The 23025-nt window shown below is 35.4% G+C and overlaps 1 protein-coding gene across 2 annotated transcripts in view; it reads right to left on the bottom strand.

The window, feature by feature from the left end:
* WDR41 (WD repeat domain 41) overlaps positions 1–23025 on the bottom strand; it is a 44770-nt gene that overhangs the window by 13340 nt on the left and 8405 nt on the right. For both annotated transcript variants that reach the window (XM_082651437.1, XM_082651438.1), the window contains exons 3-8: positions 17750–17798; positions 16384–16515; positions 13386–13448; positions 7943–8054; positions 4912–4974; positions 1228–1338 (exon numbers count right to left, since the gene is read on the bottom strand). In XM_082651437.1, coding sequence (XP_082507563.1) covers positions 1228–1338; positions 4912–4974; positions 7943–8054; positions 13386–13448; positions 16384–16515; positions 17750–17798 — 530 coding nt within the window. The remainder of the gene's footprint in view (positions 1–1227; positions 1339–4911; positions 4975–7942; positions 8055–13385; positions 13449–16383; positions 16516–17749; positions 17799–23025) is intronic.

Consider the following 23025-nt stretch of genomic DNA (forward strand, 5'->3'; position numbering starts at 1 on the left):
CAAAGTATTGCTCAAAAACAGCCAACCCAGATCTCAGATCAGGGGGTGCAGTCCAGTCCCCTTACAACATCATATTCATGGCATCCTTACAGGACCCTCTTATAGTGTCCTCCAGACTATCAAACTGAAGCCACCCAGGAGTCCTCCCATCTGACCTCAGAACACAGATCACCCAGGAAAGCTCTGATGATATAAGGTGTCACTTTATTTGAAAGTGAAGTAGCTAAATCCCAGGATTTGTGGTTTGTGATCCTATCCTGTCATCTGATGTCAGGTTTGGCTCACAGGAGCTAACTCATTAAAATCATTATAAAGCCAAATAGAAAGTCTGGCAGGACTTCCCCGGCAGTCCAGCGGTTAGGACTGTGTGCTTCCACTGCAGGGGGGGGCCGTTCAATCCCTGGTCGGGGAACTAAGATCCCACGTGCCATGCGGCCAAAAAGTAAAAAAAAAAAAAAAAAAAAAACAACCAACACACACATCCATGAGGAAGGGCAGATATGACCCATTTTCTGCAGACCTTTAGTTTGGTGTTATTCTCTGACTCTTCAATCATAATTACAACTGGCTTGAATCCAGCTCATTCTACTGTAAGTAGAGTGCTATATAATTTGTACTGTGTGATCTTCCAAAGAGAAACTAGCCAGGACCATTTGCCAAAAAAGTCAAAATGTTGGGCTTCCCTAGTGGCGCAGTGGTTGAGAGTCCGCCTGCCGATGCAGGGGACACGGGTTCATGCCCCAGTCCGGGAAGATCCCACATGCCGTGGGGCGGCTGGGCCTGTGAGCCATGGCCACTGAGCCTGTGTGTCCGGAGCCTGTGTTCCGCAATGGGAGAGGCCACAGCAGTGAGAGGCCCGCATACCACACACACACACAAAAAAGTCAAAATGCTACCAAGCATTAGTACTGATAGCCTACAACAATCATCCCACAGCTACCAAGCAGCACCTGAGGTAAGTATGCTCTCTCCTCTGTCATCCCTTTTCTCTGCCCAACTCTATTCTTCCCCTTGTGCCTAAATCTAAGACCTAACAATCTATGAAACTTGATGAATTCCACTGGTTTAAACCTCAGAAAATAAAAGACTGCCAATCCCTACTAATTAATAGCATTATTTTCATCATGGTAATTCCAGAATTCTAGAACAAAACAAGACTAAAGTTCAAAACAGGTTAAAAAGTTAAAAAATTTTTACATAATATCAACACGTACACAATGAGCTTACCATTGACATTAACCAGTGAGAGAATATTATCCTGGTGATCAAGGAGGCGCTTAACTTGAAGAATATCCCATCCTAGTGATCCCTCTGTGGGTGCTACCAGCCTGAAAATTACTAAATGAAAAAACAGATATAATTTTATTAAAATGGTCAAAGATTAAAGTTATATTTCTGCTCAAAAACTAGCATTTCAGTAAGTGAGAAATACCTAAAATACTGAAAAACCCATCTCCAAAGACAGCCTTGTTCATACTACTTTAAAATATTTCTTTCAAATGCTTGAGATGTTTGAAATGATCTCCTAAAATCCCAAGTGAGTGTGTCCTCAGAGCTCTGTTCCTTTATTAAAACTCTTCTAAACCCACTACCAACCGTGAAGCCTTTGAACAAAAAAATGCAAAGTACAAAAGATAATGTGAAACTGCTCAGTGAGTCCATAAATACAGTCTCTATAGACAAGTATTCACAAGGGTCACATATGTAATAACTTCGAGGAAATAAAACAAATATGAATTAGATCAGAAGATAAAAGAGAAGCAATAGGGCTTCCCTGGTGGCGCAGTGGTTGAGAGTCCGCCTGCCGATGCAGGGGACGCGGGCTCGTGACCCGGTCCGGGAAGATCCCACATGCCGCGGAGCGGCTGGGCCCGTGAGCCATGGCCGCTGAGCCTGCGCGTCTGGAGCCTGTGCTCCGCAACAGGAGAGGCCACAACAGTGAGAGGCCCGCGTACCACCAAAAAAAAAAAAAAAAAAGAGAGAAGCAATAGTCAATTCTAAAAAAGGATTAATAGAAAAATCCTCGACTTCTGAACCAGGATGAGTACTCAGAGCTGATAGCCTTGCTTAGCTATTGATAATAAAAGCCTCAAAGTCACTGCAGCTAGTGCACACAGAAATTCTATTTCCTGTTGAGGGGAACCCTCACATTAGAAAAAGAGAAATTGGTATGGAACATTTAAAACCAAGTACATGGGCACAAGCTTAGTCTTAGAAATAGAAAAGATAGTACATTTAAAGGAATAAAACATTTTTATAAGGAAAAATGGCACAACATATTTATTTTATAAGACTAAGTAAAATGCAGAACCTCGTTTTAAAGAATATTTGTATTTTTTATAAATTATTTTCAGAATAAAACCAACTTTCATTTCTTCCTTTTTTTTAGCTAATATTCTAACTTCCGTTGAGGCATTAGTGTTGCTTTTATTACTATTTCAATGAATTCACTAATTCATTCAATAAAAATCTCTTATTTTAGAAATTAGCCAGATCGAAGAGGACAATAAGTAGGAGGACAAGTCCAATACACGGTGACAACAGAAATGAAGGCATAGAGGTTGGGGAATCCCAAGCAATTCAGTGTTAACAAGCAAGTGATACAGGACTCAAAGGAAGCAGGAGGGAAATAATGGAGGGCATGATTTGATATGTTGAAAAATCTGGACTTGTAGGCTACTCGTGTCCTTACATGGGTCCCTAGGGCAAAGATTTCTTTCATCTGGAGCAAAAATGAGAAAAAATAAGGACTACATAAGTTTTTTTTATAAAACTAAATGTATTCAATTTAAACTCCTATTCTTTTTTTCTGAGATCATGTTCTTCATATTTTGTTGTTTAAAACTTATTTTTATAAAATCAGGGTAGTAAATGGTAGTTTGGTTTCTGGTTTGGGATTTTTAATGTTTTCACTAAACAAAATAAAAACTGGCAACTCTATGTTGATCTCCACAAGTTTGACCTTTTGTACTAATCAGAAATTTGAGAGTTCAGAAACAACTGATGTAGGCAATCGGAAGCCACTGAAGCTTTGAAGCTTGCATTTTTTTTTTAAATTAATTTTTACTGGAGTATAGTTGTTTTACAATGTTGTTTTAGTTTCTGCTATACAGCACAGTGAAACAACTATACGTATACATATATCCCCTCTTTTTTGGATTTCCTTCCCATTTAGGTCACCACAGAGCTGAGTAGAGTTCCCTGTGCTACACAGTAGGTTCTCATTAGTTATCTACTTTATACATAGCATCAATAGTGTATATATTTCAATCCCAATCTCCCAATGCATCCCCCGCCCCCTGCTCCGTATACATACATCCATTCTCTACCTCTGTGTCTCTATTCCTGCTTTGCAAATAAGTGCATCTGTATCATCTTGAAGCCTGTATTTTAGATAGATCCCTCTAGCATCTACTAGAAAATGTATCTGGGAAGCACTAAACTAGAGGAGAAGGCATTTGAGAAGCAGTAGAGGAAGGAAGACAAGTTAGGTGACTATCACAACAGAGCAGGCAAAAAAGGAGATGAGTACCTGAATAGAGCAACAGTACTGAGATGGAAAGAAGTGGATCAAAATATTTACAGCAGCCATCCTCAAAGTATGGTCCCACACCAGCAACCTCAGCACTACCAGAGAACCTGTTAGAACGCAGAAGCTCAGGCCCCACTCCAGAATTAGTGAATTAGGAACTCTGGGAGTAAGGCCCAGTAATCTGTGTTTTTAACAAGTCCTCAAGTCATTCTCACGCACACTAAAATGTAAGAACCACTGAGTTAGAGTAAAACCAGCAAAACACAAGTGACTGACACAGAGGAAAAAGGCAGGGAAAAGCTAGACGTCTTTCCAGGTCAATAAAGAACATGGGAAAACTGAATTTCTGCAAGGAAGGAAAAAGAAAAAAAAACTAAACACAGAATTATATCTTTAGAAATTACTTTATGAAAAGAAAGAATAAGCATAGAGTCTAGAAAATTACTTCTCAGACATGATTACACACAGAAAGTTCAGTTGAAGAAAGAGAAATGTGACTGCAAAGCAGTAGAGCCTGCAGACAACAGTTTATAAATGGTGAACAATTAACTCATGGCTCACTGGTATCTGCAAACATGCCAACTGATGGTCATAGCAAATCTCAAGGCTGGTCTCTAGAAGCAGCAGCACAAGTAATAGCAAATGCCCTCTGGGCTACAAAAATTCTTCAAGAAAAAAGCAGCTTTTAAGAAGTGTGCTTACTCTATCACTTCTCAGCACCCAAATTTCATCCATAAGGTAATGAACATAGAAGGTTTTTTTTTACTGCAGGCTCCTGTCAGTAAATGAGTTAGCCAACAGTCAACAGCTAAGAAAGTGTCCTTCAAACTGCATGTTTATAATCAGTTAATACATTTACAAAATTCCTGTTGCTATCCCTCCTTCTGCTGTCCCACTAGTCTGAGGGAAATGGCATAAACTCCCCCACAAGAAAATGGGCCCCATTCTGGCTTCCTGAGGCAAAACCTCCACAGTTCCTATCTTAGTGAACTCCCCAAATAATCCTCCTCCAACACTCCCAACTCAAGCTTTTAGTTTCCAGAATGTTGATAGTTGTTTTATGTGGCTAAAGTTTTTGCTAAGTAAGTGTGTGACTGTGGATCAGCAACAAAGAGGACTGTGGAATGCAAATGGCCTTCTCTAGCATCAGAGGAATGGGGTTACCTTGCCCACTTGGCTATGTTAGACCAAGTGTGGTAAAAAACTGACCTAAGATCTTGAAAACGTCTTGGGTTCCACATCACTTCGACAATCCCAGGAGGCTAAGACTGGGATGGGAAAGATGTCCCTTGAATTAGTCTTTCTGAAATGTGTATACAAGGCTAGTTTAAAATTTTTAAAAAGAAGAAGAAATAAAAGAAAAAAAGAGTCATACTCACTCAGTTCTTTGCCAACTGCTGCCACAACACAGTTCTTAGGTATTTCAATCAAAGCACTGATCCCTTCACAAAAACATATAAAACGAAGGTTAAATTATTTTCTTCATTACATCAAAAACAAAAACATTCTCAGATTTATGTTGGTCATTCCTATAAAGGGGATGGTAACTATAAAGCACACACAATTTGCTACATCACACTTCCGTGCTTGCTTACATATGGAAAATGATTTTGTGAAAAGTAGGTGAGACCTCTGGAAGACATTATTGATTTAAGAGTAGGAAATGCTCTTTGAATATTTTTACTATTGTGGTGAACTTATTTACCAGGGAACCCTTAAGATAATCATCATCACCATTTACAAGATGGCTAGCTCAAATGAGATATAAAATTGGCATGCTCCTCAATGTAAATTTAAGAAGCCTGGGTGGGCTCCCTGGCAGTAAATGAGTGAGCCAACCATCAACAGCTAGGAAAGTGGCCTTCAAATAATATGTTTATAATCAGTCAACACATTTACAAAACTCCTTCTATTACTAGAATAATCAGGTTCAACATTCCATCACATTTCATTTATTAAGCATACAATTCTAAGTATCTTTTTATAGCTGAATCATGAAATGATTTTAGGGTAACCATAACTTCTATAAGATATGTTACGTTACTTTCTATAAAATATGTTACATTACTTCTGTCAGCAAAAAATATTCATGTATTAGATTTAGAACCACCACATGTGTTGGCAAAAAACCCTGTTTATTAAAAGTTCACTTCTCCATTATAAAATATATGTAATTTTATATATATGTAATTTATAACATATACACAAATTTGGAAAGTATTCTACTCATTTACTTTACCTTCCCACTTGGGGAGTATTTCTGGCCAAAATCTTTTCTCCACATACTGTTTTAACAGTATGTTTCTATTTTCCCATGTTTAAGATGGGGGGATGATGGTGTGGTGGAGGAGAAAGGGGAGGAGGAGTGGTACAAGAAGTAGAAGAGATAGGAGAGCAGGGGAAGGGGTAGCAGAGGAGAATTCCAGATGCAGAAAACAGCTTGTTTAAAAAAATGTTTATTAAATTATTTATGAAATAAAAATACTAGAAACTCATTAATCCAGAAGTAGCAACTTAATACACAGAATCACAGAACATATTGCTGGAAAGGGCATGGATGTCCTGTTTTCTAGTCCAAGCCTCCTTCCATTGCATCAGACTGACTAAGATTATCTTTGCTTATTTCCAAATATGTAATAACTGTTCTAAAAGCCCTGCCAGTCCATAAATCAAGCAAGGCTTACTGAAAGGAGCTTTATAAGATAAGGGTCTAAGAGTACTGCTAAATCCAAATCATGAAAAGCTCACCAATGGCAACCTAAGGCCTTTTCAAAGCTTTCTAACTGATTTCCTCAAAGATTTCGCTATATCTTGGAACACTGATAAACAGGGCAAACTGTGACTACTTAATGTACAGTACTCAAAGATAACTCGTAACAGGAATGGGGACTGCAATAATAGGTGGTTATTTCCATTAACATACAAAAGGTGTTTTTAGCCCTGATTTCAATATTTCACAACATAATTACTAATAATTCATGAAATAAAAATTCACAGATACCCACAGGCTAGTATAAGAAATAGGAAGGAAAATATATGTAAATAAAGAGATATAACTCATGATAATAGTAAACACGAAAATACACTCTAGATTCAAACAAGATTACTAGTGATTGAACACTGAATTGAGAAGTTAAACTGTAAATCCTAGTAAGGTATGGATTTAGTTTTGCTAAGACATCATATTATTTTTCTGGTATTTTATAATACCCATGTGGAGATAAACTAGTTCCAATAATGAAGTGTAAATGAAGTTTAATAACAAAGGCATACCTTGGAGATATTTCAGGTTTGGTTCCTGACCACCAAAATCAAGCAATTCTCACAATAAAGCAAGTCACACAAATTTTTTGGTTTCCCAGTGCACATAAAAGTTATGTTTACACTATACTGTCATCTATTAAATGTGCAAAAGTATTATGTCTAGAAGACATTGTACATATTAGTACCTTAATTTAAAAATACTTCATTGCTAAAACAATACTAACCACTGTCTGAGCCTTCAGCCAATCATAATCTTTTTGCTGGTGGAGGGTTTGAAATATTTCAAGAATTACCAAAATGTGACAGAAACACAAAGTGAACAAATGCTGTTGGAAAAATGGTGCCAATAGACTTGCATGACTCAGAGCTGTCACAAACATTCAATTTGTAAAAAATGCAGTATCTACAAAGCCCAATAAAGCGAAGTGCAATAAAACAGGGTATGCCTGTATTCTTTCTAGGATGTCCATGGGTTCATTTCACTACTTTTAGAAACAAAAATAATAGTGTATCACATGACTTCAAGGTTACTGTCATTTAAATTTACTCATTTATACTTAAATATTTTTACTCTGAATAAATTTTTATTTTTTAAGTTCCTTGATATCAATATAAGTCAAAACTGATTTTTCTTCTATTAAAACCAAAAGTATATGTCAACAGAATTCTGAGAAAATAGAATTTTATTAGTAAGTTTGCACGTGAGTGAAGTTTCTTTAGTAAAACCAACTGTAAAATGAGGTCATCCTTAGGAATCTATTCAAAGTCTGATGACCCTACAAATAAAGAAAGAAAATGCTATTGTAAAGTCATAAAGATCTGCTTCCAGGTGTCAACATGCTCATCAAACTCAGTTTAAGACATGGCCCAGAAGCATATATGAAAGGGTTTTTCTTGATCACTTTTGAGAAATTCCGTTAGAAAGGAAGGGGAAGCCAAAGGAAGGGGGACCTTTTCCTTCCAACTTGAGATGGAAATATATTTTACACAACCCTTAACCTGAATTGGAGAAATACGGCTACATCTTATATTCAGAATTAAAAAGAAAATCTATATTTCCTTTGTATTCATGGAAAGTCTCTTTGAAGATTCACTGTGTCTTTTTAGAGTCTATCATGGTTCACAATTACCTTGATTTGTTTTTACCTGTATCAGAAAGGTGACTAGTCTTACACAGGAGATCTAATTTTCGGTTCCACACACAGAGGTCATTCCCACCAGAAAGCCAAACATCTAGTCTCTGAAGAAGAGCTAAACACTGCAAAATTCATGTGAAATAGTTATCAGTTTAGAAATTCAAGCATTCATCCGTGGTTTTAAAATATGTCCACAAGTTGATACCCTTTCCCTTCAAGAGGTGGAGCTTGATTCTCTTCCCCTTGAATGTGGGCTCTGCTAAGTCACTGGCTTCCAATGAACAGAATGAGGCAGAAGGAATGGTGTGTGACTTAAAGGACTAAGTCATAAAAGACATGGTGTCTACCTCCTTGCTCTCTCAGATCACTCACTCTACAGTTCTGAAAACACACAAGCAGCCGCATGGAGAAGGATCCATCTTTTTTTTTTTTTTTAATTGTGGCTGGCATCTTTTTTTTACCCTCAAGGAAGTGAGGCAAGGAAGTGAGGCCTCTGGACACCAACCAACACTAACTCACCTAGCATCTGACCCCCTAACACCTCCAACCCCAGTCACCTGAAGGTGACAGCAACCTCAGGAGAGACACTGAGACAGAACCATCCAGCTAAACTGCTCTCTATTCCTGACCACCAACACTGAGATATTGTTTTAAACAACTAACTTTTGAGGTAATTTGTTACTCAGTAATAGACAACTAATACACAAGCTTAACGTAAACTGCTTTTTAAATAAAACTGAAAATATGACCTTAGTTTTTATGTATCTTTCAAATTCAAACCTCCTAATTCTTGACTCAGGAAATTATTTCAAGGTTGGTAGAAGTCCTTTACCTTTAACAGTACTTTAAAGTCCACACCTTTCATAGTTCTCTCCCCACCCATTAACTCTGAGTGAACACAAGGGCAAGAGAGAATATGTATTAAAAAATAAAAAGGAAAAGGTTCTGGTAATCTTCCCTGGGCTGAGGATGGGGTTGCTTTTTAAACTGCTGGAATAAAAAGGGTTAAAAATAATCAGTGCAGTTTGTACTTCAAGACGTCCTACTGTGTCTAATCTCTGATTTTTTAATATCAGTACTATATTCCTTTTCATTGCCAAATAATATTCCACTGTATGGTTATACACATTTTATCCATTCATCAGTTCATTGACATTTAAGTTGTTTCCACCATTAGGCTAGTATGAGTAATGTTGTTATGAACATTCATGTACATGTTTTTGTGTGGACATTTTTATTTCTCTTGGGAATACCTAGGAGTGAGATTGCTGGGTCAAATGACTCTATTTAACATTTTGATGAACTATCAAACTATTTACCAAGGTGGCTGTACCATTTTACAGTCCCTCCAACAATGTAAGAGGGTTCTAATTTCTCCACATCTTTACCAATATTTGTTATTATCTGTCTTTTAGATATTAACCACCTAGTGCATGTGAAATAGTGTCACATTATGTTTTGAACTGCATTTCTCTAATGACTAATATGTTGAGCTTCTTTTCATGTGCTTATTGGCCATTTGCTCACCTTCTTCAGAGAAATGTCTTTCAAATTCTTTGTTTTTAATTGGGTTGTCTTTTTTATTGTTAATTTGTAAAAGCTCTTTTTATATAATCAAGATACAAGTTCCTTATCAGATATATGATTTGCAAGTATTTTCTCCCATCCTATTGGTTGTCTTTTCACTTTCTTCATGGTATCCTTTGAGGTATAAAAGCTTTTCATTTTGATGAAGTCCAATTTATCATTTTTTTCTTTTGTTGCTATACTTTTGCTATCACATCTAGGACACAAAGGCGACACTTTGTATCACCCGAGGACACAAAGATTTACTCATATTCCTTCTAAGAGTTTTATAGTTTCAGCTCTTATATCTTGGTCTTTGACCCATTTTGAACTAATTTTTGGTTACAGCATGAGGTAGGGATCCAATTTCATTATTTTGTATGTAGATATCTAGATCCAGTATTAGTTGCTGAAGAGACTATTCTTTCTCTTATTGGAGGGTCTTGACACCCTTGTCAAAAATCTATTGACCACATATGTGAGGTTTTATTTCTGGACTCTCAGTTCTATTCCACTGATCTGTACATCTACCTTTATGCCAGTACCACTGTCTTGATTACTATAGCTTTGTAGTAAATTTTGAAATTTGTAAGTTTCAATCTTGAAACTTTGTTCTTTCTTTTCACAACTGTTTTAGCTATTATGGGGTCCCTTTACTTCTACATGAATTTTAGGATCAGCTTGTCAATTTCTGAGGGGAAAAAAGCCTGCTGAGATTCTGTCCAGTGTTGATCATTTGGGTAACATTGCAATCTTAACAATATTAAATCTGATCCATGAATTTCTTTCCATTTATTCATATTTTCATTAGTGTCTTTCAACAATGTTTTGTAGTTTTTGGTATACAAGTCTCATAGCTCTTCTTTAAATTTATTTCTATTTTATTTTTTGGATGCTATTGCAAATAAATTTTCTTTATTTCTGGAATGCTCATTGCTAGTTTAAAGAAATACAGTTAATTTTTTGTATATTGAGATTGTATCCTGAAATCTTGCTATATCCGTTTATTAGTTCTAATAGTTTTGTTATGGATTTAGGATTATCTATATAGAAGAGCATGTCACTTGTGAATAGAAACAGTTTTATTTCTTCATTTCTAATATGGATGCTTTTTTAAAATTAAATTTATTTATTTATTTATATCTATTTTTGGCTGCATTGGGTCTTCGGGGCTGCGCGCAGGCTTTCTCTAGTTGTGGCAAGTGGGGGCTACTCTGTTGCCGTGCACGGGCTTCTCCTTGCAGTGGCTTCTCTTGTTGTGGAGCACAGGCTCTAAGCACGCGGGCTTCAGTAACTGTGGCACTTGGGCTCAGTAGTTGTGGCTTGCAGGCTCTAGAGCATGGGCTCAGTAGTTGTGGCCCACGGGCTTAGTTGCTCTGCGGCATGTGGGATCTTCCCGGACTAGGGATCGAACCCATGTCCCCTACATTGGCAGGCAGATTCTTAACCACTGCACCACCAGGGAAGCCCCTATGGATGATTTTTATTTCATTTTTATTGTCTAACTGCCCTGGGTCAGAACCTTCAGTGCAATGTTGAAGAGAAATGCCAAATGCAGACATCCTTGTCTTGTTCCTGAACTCAGGAGGAAAGTATTCAGTCAGTCTTTCCCCATTAATATGATGTTAGGTGCTGTGTTTCCCTAGATACCCTTTATCAGGTTGAGGAGGCTCTCGTCTACTGCTAGTCTGTTGAGTATTTTATCATGAGAGGATGTTGGAGTCTGTCAAATGCTTTCTCTGCATCTATTGAGATGATCATGTTTTCCATCCTTTATTCTTACCATGTATGGTATATTACATTGATTGATTTTTCAGATGTTAAACTAAACTCATATTCCTAGGATAAATCTCACTTGATGATAGTACATAATCCTTATTATATATTGTTGGATTTGGTTTGCTAGTGTTTTGTTGAGGATACTATACTGCTTTTGTTACTTAACATCTTATCATTAGCATTTTCCAAAAGCTATGTGTTCTTCTGAAACCATTTTTAGCATATATGTCTACCATAATTTAACTATTTTCCTATAAGACATTTAGGATACTGTCACTCATCCATTTATAAAATATATTTGTAATATATATTTCTGTTCATAAATCGCTGCCCAAGTTTTTATCATTTCTTTAAAGAGTTTTCTAGGAGTAGAATCACTGGGTCAATTCATATAATAATTTTTTAAGATTCATTCATAAAGCCAACTGCCTTCCAGGAAGATCATTTTGATTATACTCTCAATGACAATAAAAATGCCAATTTCAGCACCTCCTTGCTAATATCATCTCTTATAAAGAAACTTTACTAGTTCAAAAAATAAATAATAGTATTTCGTATATTTATTAAGGATCTGAAATTCTCTGATAAACTATCAGTTCAAGAACAATTGAACCACTGAACTAAAATGAATGAAATGCTGTATTTAACGATTTTTTTTAATGCGAAACAGGATCACAGTGGAAATAAACACAACTATCTAGCTGATTAACAGTACAGTAAAACCCCTTTAAGAAGTACTTTCAAGGGAAAGGAGGCTGCTCATTAAAAAAGAAAGAGGAAGTCCTTTCACCATACCGAAATAAGATACTTTTTTTTTTTTTTTTTTTTTTGCGGTATGCGGGCCTCTCACTGCTGTGGCCTCTCCCGTTACGGAGCACAGGCTTCCCGAACCGGGGCGCGAATCCGCGACCCCTGCATCGGCAGGCGGACTCTCAATCACTGTGCCACCAGGGAAGCCCCGAAATAAGATACTTTTTATTGACCAGTTCATGAAACAGTTCACCAAAGGAATTTCCCCCAAATACACTAAATTTTTTCTCCTTCCCTGTTCCTTCAATGCATATATTTTCATTTGAATCCTAATTACCTCAGTCAAATAAGCAAGACTATTTTTTGAGGGATTTAATAGGAGCATCTTTTCACATAAAGCGTAGAGATTTTGATCAGGTCAATATTTTATTGACTTCAAAGACAGTCCATTGTAAAACTGGATACCAGTATATAGTAAATGGCACTTTCTTCCCCAGAAACTTTTCTAAATTGATAATCAGAATAGCATAGTAGCATAAGATGGCTACCAGAGATGCTGCCTTTTAGGGAAAAAAATGAAATACTTTGACTATTGGCACACTGATTTTTTTTTTACATTGAAAGTGTTAGCTCCAATACAGAGATCAGTAATCTTCAAAGCAAATGAGGAAACACTATTTCAGTTTACTAGTATCTTTCCCCAAACTTGTTGACATTATTGAAAAACAGTGTACTTTCTGAGAACATTTAAGGTAATTTCTTCTACAGAAATCAATGTAGCCAAGTCTTATCCAAGTTTGTTTCTCCAACATGTAGCAGAGTTCCTATCAAGTAATAAGCTCCGATTAATATTTGTTTATAAAATGAATGAACCTAACAGTAGCAGCCAATTAGCCACAAAAGATTTTGTTCTGGAACTAAGTAATTGCTATATCTTACCCTTATCATTTTATGGAAGATAGATGGTGAGGGACAAATAACTCCATGTTTTAGTTCAAAGCTAAAACAAACAAACAAAAAAGAGACTAGCTATTGGGGTCGTCACTTTGAAAGTAATATCTCTTCCTAGAATTACCTACTAAAAACATACTAGGTACTACTACCTTTTTCCTTATCTTACTATAGAGATTCACCTCTTGCTCTAATTTAAAATTCAAAATTCTAGCATTTAATATATATACTCCCCAAAATCTAGTGTTAGAAGAATCAAATGACTGTGTATGTGTGGAAGAAGTAATTTTTGAAACCTACAAAAGTAATTTCAGCTAAATCATTAAACAATTTTTTCTGAAACAAAAAGATTATTACCGTAAAGTATCTGATTAAGATTTTACCTTAAAAAAAAAAAAAAATTTTACCTTTACAGTAGACTGGAAGCATGACACTTTCTGAACTTGTCTGCCAGTATCACAGTCCCATACCTAAATTTATGTTAAGAAATAATTTCTCAGCAGAATTTTTAAACCTTAATTATAATTTTTCTAATAAATCACAAATATTACACATTTACATAGAAAATATATAAAGCATGAAATATTTCATGTTTATACTACCACAAAAATCAATTCATCAACTTAGCATAGCAGACTTATAATGTAAAATAAGTCTGAGGTAAATTTTACTATCAAACCATTTGAAAATACCAACAGAATGAATGGTCTGAATACTGAATGTTTACAGGCATTAAATATTGCAACTATATAAAATTTAAGTTTTATTCTCCAAAACAATCTACCGTAATCTAATAAACATTGAACATAAAATATTTATACTAAAAACTATCACATCCATTAATTAACATTTACTGAAAGCTCCTTCAATGTGCCTGGCATCATTTACTACTGTTATCTTGATTGAAAGAAGACAGTAACAGTGTATTCCTATTAACTATATACATATTTAAAATAATTACAGGACCTCTCATAAAATGTCCAAGGTTAGTTTGACTTAAGGAGCATAATGATTTTCAAATTTTTCATACCATTTCCTATGGTAAGATATACATTTTATATCATATCTGAGAACACATTTACATACAAATAAATATGTACATATATATGGATTCTTAAGACCATCACTTGACAAAGAAATAAAGTCTACCCTCAGCATTTAATTAATGAAGTTAGTTAACAGCAGAGACCCAAGCAGGGTAAATCCAGAATTCATATGAATAAAAGAAACTGCCAACAAAACAATCTGAAATTATTTTTAACAAAAAACGTCATTCAGCGAAGGAAATAACTCTATACTATCATTTACAGTTAAAGTTTATACTGATATTGTCCCAGCTACTCACGTCTGCACTGTAATAGTAATTTTAATAATTGGCTCTAAATAGTATCATAGTACCTTAGGAACAGTCTAATAAAAAGTATTTGATATTCTATTTTTGCAGAGATTATACTGATGCTGAAAACAAACCCCAAAAAGAGACCTTTAGTCCATAAAATAACACTTGCCTCAACAGAGCAACAGTAGTAAAGCTACTCTGACCTAAACATATGAGTGCATATTATGCCCCTGTTTATGCAATATTGTAATCACCATAAAATATCATTTATCTCCACTTAAACCTTTTCTTCAAATTCTTTCACCTATTGGCACTCTGTCTAGAAATCACTTCAGCTGATGAGCTCATTTAAAGTGTGTCATAAACTATGTCTTGGTTCTACAGAAGCCTAAGAAACACCTATACCTTTGGACTTACTCCAAAACTTACTTCAGTAATGCTTGAAGCTATTTAAAGAGAATTCTCAGATAAGCATAGACTTTTTAAAGCTAATCTATGATACCTTAAAAAAAAAAGTAATGAAAGATTAGCTATCCATAGCATTTAGCTATGGCTTTCACAGACCCAATTCCACAAACAAATATAAAAGGGCTAAATTTATTTAAGAAAAATTTATTTATTTAAGAAAAATATTTTATGAAAGCAGTATTACATAGTGATTCAGAGCTCTGACTCTGCAGTCAGTCTGTTGCCTTCTGCCCTATACTGGCTGCATGACCTTGGGCAAGTTACTTAACCTCTCTGTGCCTTTCTTTTCTTATTTATAAATGAAAATAATAGAAATACTTATTATAAGGATTAAATGGGTTAATAAATGTAAAATAGAACAATGCCTGGCACATATAAGCAATTTGTAACACTTCACTATGGCTACTACATCTTAAATTTTCAATTGAAAGTATGGGGAGGAAAGATCATTTACATTTTTTAATTGTTTGAAAATACTAAATATGGGGCTTCCTGGTGGTGCAGTGGTTAAGAATCCGCCTGCCAATGCAGGAGACACGGATTCAATCACTGGTCCAGGAAGATTCCACATGCCATGGAGCAACTAAGCCCGTGTGCCACTACTGAGCCTGCGCTCTAGAGCCCATGAGCCACAACTACTGAAGCCCACGCGCCTAGAGCCCATGCTCCGCAACAAGAGAAGCCACAGCAATGAGAAGTCCGCGCACCGCAACAAAGAGTAGCCCCCGCTCACCGCAACTAGAGAAAGCCCGCGCGCAGCAACAAAGACCCAATGCAACCAAAAATAAATTAAATAATTTTTTTTAAAAAAGGCAAAGGAAACATAAATATTAAAAACAAAGGATCTGCCTGCCAATGCAGGGGACATGGGTTTGATCCCTGGTCTGGGAAAATCTCACATGCCGCAGAGCAGCTAAGCCTGTGTGCCACAACTACTGAGCCTGTGTGTTGCAACTACTGAAGCCCATGCACCTACAGCCCGTCCTCCACAGCAAGAGAAGCCACCGCAATGAGAAGCCCATGCACCACAACAAAGAGTAGCCCCTGCTCACCACAACTAGAGAAAGCCTGCATGTGGCAACGAAGACCCAACTCAGCCAAAAATAAAATAAAATACTACATATATTAAATGCTGAGCAGATGGTAATTCGCTTTTCTGCCAGACTCATATCCTCAAAAAGTTCTTATGGGTTGGGGCCATTAAGTTTCTTTTGCTGTTCAATGAACAGAAAAAAAAATGTGAATTATTCTCCAGTTCAACTCATCTTTGTTTCTCTAAATTGAAAAGCAATCTGAGATGAAAAATATTTTTAAGCCCACATTCTCCCATTTCCTGTTTTATGTAATTTGATATAATAGTAACTCTGAGAAAAACAGCTTTAGTTATGAAGTTTCCAACAACAATAAGCCTTAACTTGCAATTTCCAGTCTAATACTTTTCAGACGCCTAATACTTTTAAGTGTCTTATGAAGGCTAGAACAAAATCATTTTTGCTAAAACAGAATGTACAGACAGACCCCAAGAGGATAAAGACTAATAACATATGTACTGGTCCCTTGGATCACCATAGCTATGCCACTTGGTTCTATAAGGATATAATAACTGTTCTGTCAGCAGAGGCTGTCAAGATCAGTTGATTTTTTTCTTCACAAGCTTCCAAAGAAGGAAATGTAATAATAGCTGTTATCTTTTGAGTGTGTCCATTGAGTTCCAAAAGTTTTTCTCCTGTCTGAAATATCAATAAAATGTTAATAGTACTTCATATTTCATAACTTAAATAATCTTAAATGACAACATTAAGAAAAATCACCAGGTAGAAAATATATACATTCCATCTGAAATTACTTAGATTTTATAATTTAACTTTAAACAATCAAACAGTATCTAAACATTAGGTGCTAAGAGAGTAGCTATAACTAATTTTAATTATTTTCTAATAGAAAATACTAATTTTTAGCAGATTGTTACAGGAAGTTTAAAAGAGTATTCTTTCCATATGGTTTTAAGATTATAACTGTAAATTAAGCATAAAAATATCTGTAACTTAATCAGCAGGAAAAAAATAAGGAGTCTTCATTATGCAAGCATCTGTTATCTAAGTCTTCACAGTTATAACGCTGTGGAAGAAAATAAAAGTCAGCATAACAGTAACAACAATTGGATATATATATCCAGTAATGTATCAACCACTCGTAAAGTCAGTATGGACTCTACTTCTCTCTAACATCAACAGCTATTCCCATCCATCCAATGTCTTCATCTATCAGTTTCTCACTGATTTCCCAAGTAGTAAACATACAGAAATGCAATGTAAGTATAAGATAAATTGCAAATCTCTCCAAGGTTGCAGGATTTCATGATGCACGTGATGAACATAATGTTAAAAAAACTGCTTTAATCACAGGCAAAGCCACCGAAAAATGAGGATCTTGACTGAGTCAGACCAGATAACAATCCAAACAAGGGCAAGAAGATAAATGCTTCAAAAGAGAATAATTTGAGAATCCAAGGATAAGAAGAGAAGTCCTAGAGAAATCTGGTAAAGCCTTAAATATTTTTGAAAAAATAAACCTTTTATTATATTACTATTATAGTCAAACATGATAAGAATGCTATATTATGCTATCAAACGATTCTGACAGAAAAATTGTCTTCCACAAAAGTCAACATCTGATTCATTTTCAGAATCAGTGCATAGTTGCTGATAAATTTTGTTTAATTAAGATTAAAACTTTTATTTTCATAACCTAGCATTTGTTTATCGGAAAAAATATTAAATAAAAAAACTCTATTATGGAACATTGGTCCTCATTTTAAATGCATTCATCCTAAGCAGCCCTTTCGAGCATTAACTAGTCTCAACCTACTGATATGCAGGTGTATCTCCAGATAATGTTTATGAACGCATACTCAACTATACAGTCATGTCTTTATTACACAATCCACATAGCAACAATACACACCTGGGCATTCCACACAACTACAATTCCATCATCACCAGCAGATGCAAATCTGGTTAGAGAAAAAAGGTCAAGAAAAAAAAAAAATCACTGATGACATTTAAGTGCTAAGATTACAAAGATACCATCAGACCTTATTAATAGTATTTTGACTTACTAATATCAATACAGATTAAGTTCTTTAAACTAATTTAACAAATATTTACAGAATACCTTCTAAGTTTTGTGCCAGGTACTGAGAATCCAAAGATAAGTAAGACCATTCAGAAAGTTAAAATGAATAAACTGCTAGACTAAGAATAAGGGAGATCAATGATCTTTAAAGTCCTTCCTCGCTTTAAAATCATGATTAAACCCTGACTTAAGTGACATGAAACCAAGCTGAGGAAAAGCTACAGTGACAGGAAATGATATTCTAGGAGTGGAACAAAGGAATCATGTCCTTAGATTCCTTACTTTCTAGGTAAAGATATTTAGATATTTTAACTCTACTATTTAAAGCCAGTTTCTCTCCTTTGCTCCCCTCAGCTCTGTGGTCTTTCCACATAAATACTGTGTTCTTTGGTTTGGAAGGTTTGGTTTTTGTTTTGTTTTGTTTTTTTCAGCGAAAATTCTTGAAATGCAAAGAGTTTAAAGGTAAGTTTGCTTCATGGCAAGAGAAAAGAGCTGTGATGAACTAAATTATAGCTTCTCTCCCCTCTTTACCACCCATTCACTACATGTCAAGGAACAATCATCTATATTTTGTAGAGTAGAAGATAACCATGACACAAACACTATCAAGAAAAATCACTTGTACAGGATTATTCATCCATAGTTCCTGCATTATAATAAAATCAAACACTACTCTCAAGCAGTGTCCCAACACAGTGGTGTACAGCAATCACATTGTAAGCATGTCAAGTAATTTGTTATTAATAATGTAGTACACAAGTTTGTAAATGATTTTTTTAATTGGAGTATATAGTTGCTTTACAATGTTTATTAGCTTCTGCAGTACAGCAAAGTGAATCAGTTAAACATATATCCACTCTTCTTTACATTCCCTTCCCATTTAGGTCACTGCAGAGCTGTAAATCATTCTTTAAGGAATCAAAATCAATTCAGTTGTTCCCATAATATCACTTTCATTCACTTGAATTCAAGGTTTGCTTTTCTGAATAGGAGAGAAAGAAGTGGTATTGTAGAGAGCCAGCTATGAACTGCATGCAGTTATGGTTAACAACCACTAATAAATGGTACTCTGTTAGCAGCTATGGCATTTAGAAAACGTGTTACTTCCTTGCAAGACTGTTAGTGTGTTTTCACAAAAATCTGGGCATGCCTTGAACAGCTTCATTAAAGTTATCATTGTAAGCCTTATGTGTGTCATTAGGAGAAAAGCAGAGAAGTGATACATTAGGATACAAGAATTACTTTGTTCCTTAGAGTATGTGTTCTATTGAATTTTACCCTATAGATATCCATATAATCTCACTACTTCAGTCATGTAACACTTTCCTTAACACTCCAAACTGAGCTTCAAGTTCAAATTTCTCATGCTCAGTTTCAAAGCCTCACACATAGCTATTGTCTTCACTGGCTCTGACAATTCCCATACCCAGCACTCGTTTCAAAATCCTTTGCTTACATTTTCTACTGCATGAGCTAAGAGATTATCCAGGAGATGGGAAACTGGCCTAACACAGTCTGACAAAGTCCGTTAGTAATTTTTTAATAAAGAGCTACGTATCTTTTTAACAGAAAGGACCTTTAAAACGTCTTAGTTAACTAGACAGAAATCATATAAAGAATTATTTTAAAATCCACACCTAACATTTATTTTATTTTCAAAATGAAATATAAAAGATATAGAAATTAAAAAGAAAACAATCATTTTATATTTTAAAATGTAATTTCTTATGCTTAATTACATAGATTTTCTGAATCAAAACACTAAACAATGCCTTGAGTATCAAAAATAGTCACTGGATGTAAATCTTTAATAGCTTATGTTTCTAGGCCTATTGATTTCTTTTTATTTGTATCATGATGGTGGGCAGGGCAGAACTCAAGGTCTTAAGATTTCTTTGGTATAAAACATCAATTTCTATTGATTCTTGAAACTCTTATAATTGCTTTTCTCCCTTTTAGAAGAGTGCAGGTTTAAAATACATACTTTTTTCTAACCCTGACTGTTAACTTCTCATTATTGTTTTATCATGTCTGAATCTCATGACTTCACAATGAGAGATGACTGAACGGTTGAGAGTTTAGAAATGAGATACAGAGCATTTCACCTCAAACTTTAATTCAATCAGTGGTGAACAAAAGTTAAATCTAAACAACGCTCAATAGTAATGCATGAAATCACAGCCCTTTTTGTTTTTAATTGTTCAGAGGTCAATTACCCAGTGTGTATATTATTCAAGCTTTTCAATTCTCATATATTCTATTGTTTGGGTTTTTTTTTTTTTTTTTTTGCCATTCCAGTATTTCTTATTACCTGCTCTAAAGAGGAAACATGAAGCTTTAAAATGTAAACCAGTATGACTTTGCTACATATTAGTACCAATCATAAACTAACTAATAAAAGGGTGGGAGATCATTTGCAAATTATCCGTTCTCCTAGGATGAATAACTGAAAACTAGCAGCACTGTATCAGTTTATCTTAATCAGTTTATCCTCATCAGTCAAGCACACACTCCAACCATCTCCAAATTTTTAGAAATGAAAATTCAACTCAAGAATCCCTAACAGTAAGATATACTGTAATTGATTAAAAGAAGTAATGAACCATAAAAAAGAAGGAATTAAGATATTAATAAGGTTTAATCTAGTCAATGGAAGGAAGAATAGTGGCTATACTGTCATATAATAATATACAAAAAAAACTTTTAAACACTCTAAATTAATAGAATCCAAAGATTCAAATCTAAAGATAAGATTTTAAGAGAAATCCTTCTTTACTGATTAACACAAAATGTAGTGAGATTTCATGTCATGTGTCAGGGAACTGCCAAGATCAATTACATGTTGTTCTTGCTTCAAGATCTTAAAACTTAGTGATTGTTTAGAAATGTACTATATTTCATCAAATATAAGACATACTATTATTTTATGTACTATTAAGGAAAAAATGATGTCAATTATTAATGAAAGACACCATCAATTATATGATGTATCCAAATTTTAAGATGTTACAATAGGAAAATATAAGCTTTTTATAATCAATGAATTTTAGTAATTGTATTTATTGATCTTTCTAATATGGCACTTTCTAGTCCAACAAATTTCTGATTATGTCTAGCAGGTTTAAAGGACTGAAGAAATGCTTTTTCAGTAAATAAATGAATAAGCAAACACTTAAGTGTTAAAAGGGCTCTGTAGGACTTCCCTGGTGGTACAGTGGTTGACAGTCCGCCTGCTGATGCACGGGACACGGGTTTGTGCCCCGGTCCAGGAAGATCCCACATGCAGCGGAGCAGCTATGCCCGTGAGCCATGGCCGCTGAGCCTGCGTATCTGGAGCCTGTGCTCCGCAACGGGAGAGGCCACAACAGTGAGAGGCCCGCGTACCGCCAAAAAAAAAAAAAAAAAAAGGGCTCTGTAAAATAGATTAATAGTATTAATGTAACCTCAATTTCCCCTTCAATCATGACTAATATACCAACATACTGTCAAAACAAAACTAGAAATTCAAAATATGTGAAGCCCAGAATCTCACCACATACAAAAATAAATTCCTTTTATTTTTTCATTTTCCTGTCCCATTCTTTTTTTTTATAAATTTATTTTATTTTATTTATTTTTGGCTATGTTGGGTCTCTGTTGCTGTGCACAGGCTTTCTCTAGTTGTGGTGAGCGGGGGCCACTCTTCGTTACGGTGCGTGGGCTTCTCATTGCGGTGGCTTCTCTTGTTGCGGAGCACGGGCTCTGGGCATGTGGGCTTCAGCAGTTGCGGCACACAGGCTCATTAGTTATGGCTCGCGGGCTCTAGAGTGCAGGCTCAGTAGTTGTGGCGCACGGGCTTACTTGCTCCACAGCATGTGGGATCTTCCCAGACCAGGGCTCGAACCCGTCTCCCCTGCATTGGCAGGTGGATTCTTAATCACTGCACCACCAGGGAAGCCCCTCCTATCCCACTCTTATGCATAACCTTCAAGTTTTCTCAACTTGAAACCAACTCTTTAAAAATACTCATTGAGACTGTACATTTAATTTAGTGACATTTAATTAAATGACTAAGCAAAAACTATACGCATGAAAAAAGTTTAAAAACATGAAGTGTGATTTAATGAAGACCTATAGCAGAGCTTCTAGAATGTTCCATCCTCTCTTCCCCTCATTATGAGAATTGTGAGAGTCAATGATCCACTCATTCAAGAAATATTAAGCATTAACTATATATTAAGCATTAACTTTATATATCTATATGCTTGATCCTGAGGGTAAAGATCAATGAGATAGTTCTTGCCCTTGAAAAGCTCACAGTCTACATTACTATGGAATGCTATAGGGTCCAAATTATGAATCCATTGAGAATTCTCAGTTATACTCATTTCAGTTTATAGAAATCATTTCCTTTAAACACCTTCCTTTGGACAGCTCAGAGAAAGCACTCTCATTCTTGCCAACTGTGGGCTTAAAGTACAGCAAAGGTTCACAAAGATTTGTATAAACTAAAATATTTCCACATGTAATTCCTATGTCCATTACCTACATGCTTATTTAATAGTCCTTATTCAAAAGAATTTATTTCAATTAAGTCAAAGGTGCTACAGATTCAAACATAACCTTAAAGGACATAAAAAATATAATCCATAAACCTGAACATAAACTTTCCTGTATTCAATATTTACATAACCATAAAGCACTGGAAAAATAATAGAGTATTATCATGGCAATACAGAAGTCCCCGTGGTTAACTAACTTCCCACCAAATCGACAAGTACTTTCTAATCATGATGCAACTAAAACAGTATACAGTTTTTACAATGTAGTAAAGTTGAAAAACTTCTACTAGAGAAAGTTCCTTGGCCTCTCTCTGTCCCACTGATGTAATAAATGAGTTTAAGAGAATGAATTGAGTATGCTCAGTTCAGACCCTTCTGGGTTTTCTCTGAGATTTGACTGTTCATAAAGAGGCAACATTCTGGTCTGCTCTTATTTTTGAGGTAAACTTACATCCAAGTGGGAGGCTTGCAGATGTCCAGCAGTACCTGTGATTCAGTGACGTCTACGTAACTCAGGGTGAAAATCAGGAAACCCACTGTGGTTGTATATCAAAGCTACAACCT

Source organism: Grampus griseus (assembly GCF_964374135.1).
Source record: "Grampus griseus genome assembly, chromosome: 3".
NCBI lineage: Eukaryota > Metazoa > Chordata > Mammalia > Artiodactyla > Delphinidae > Grampus > Grampus griseus.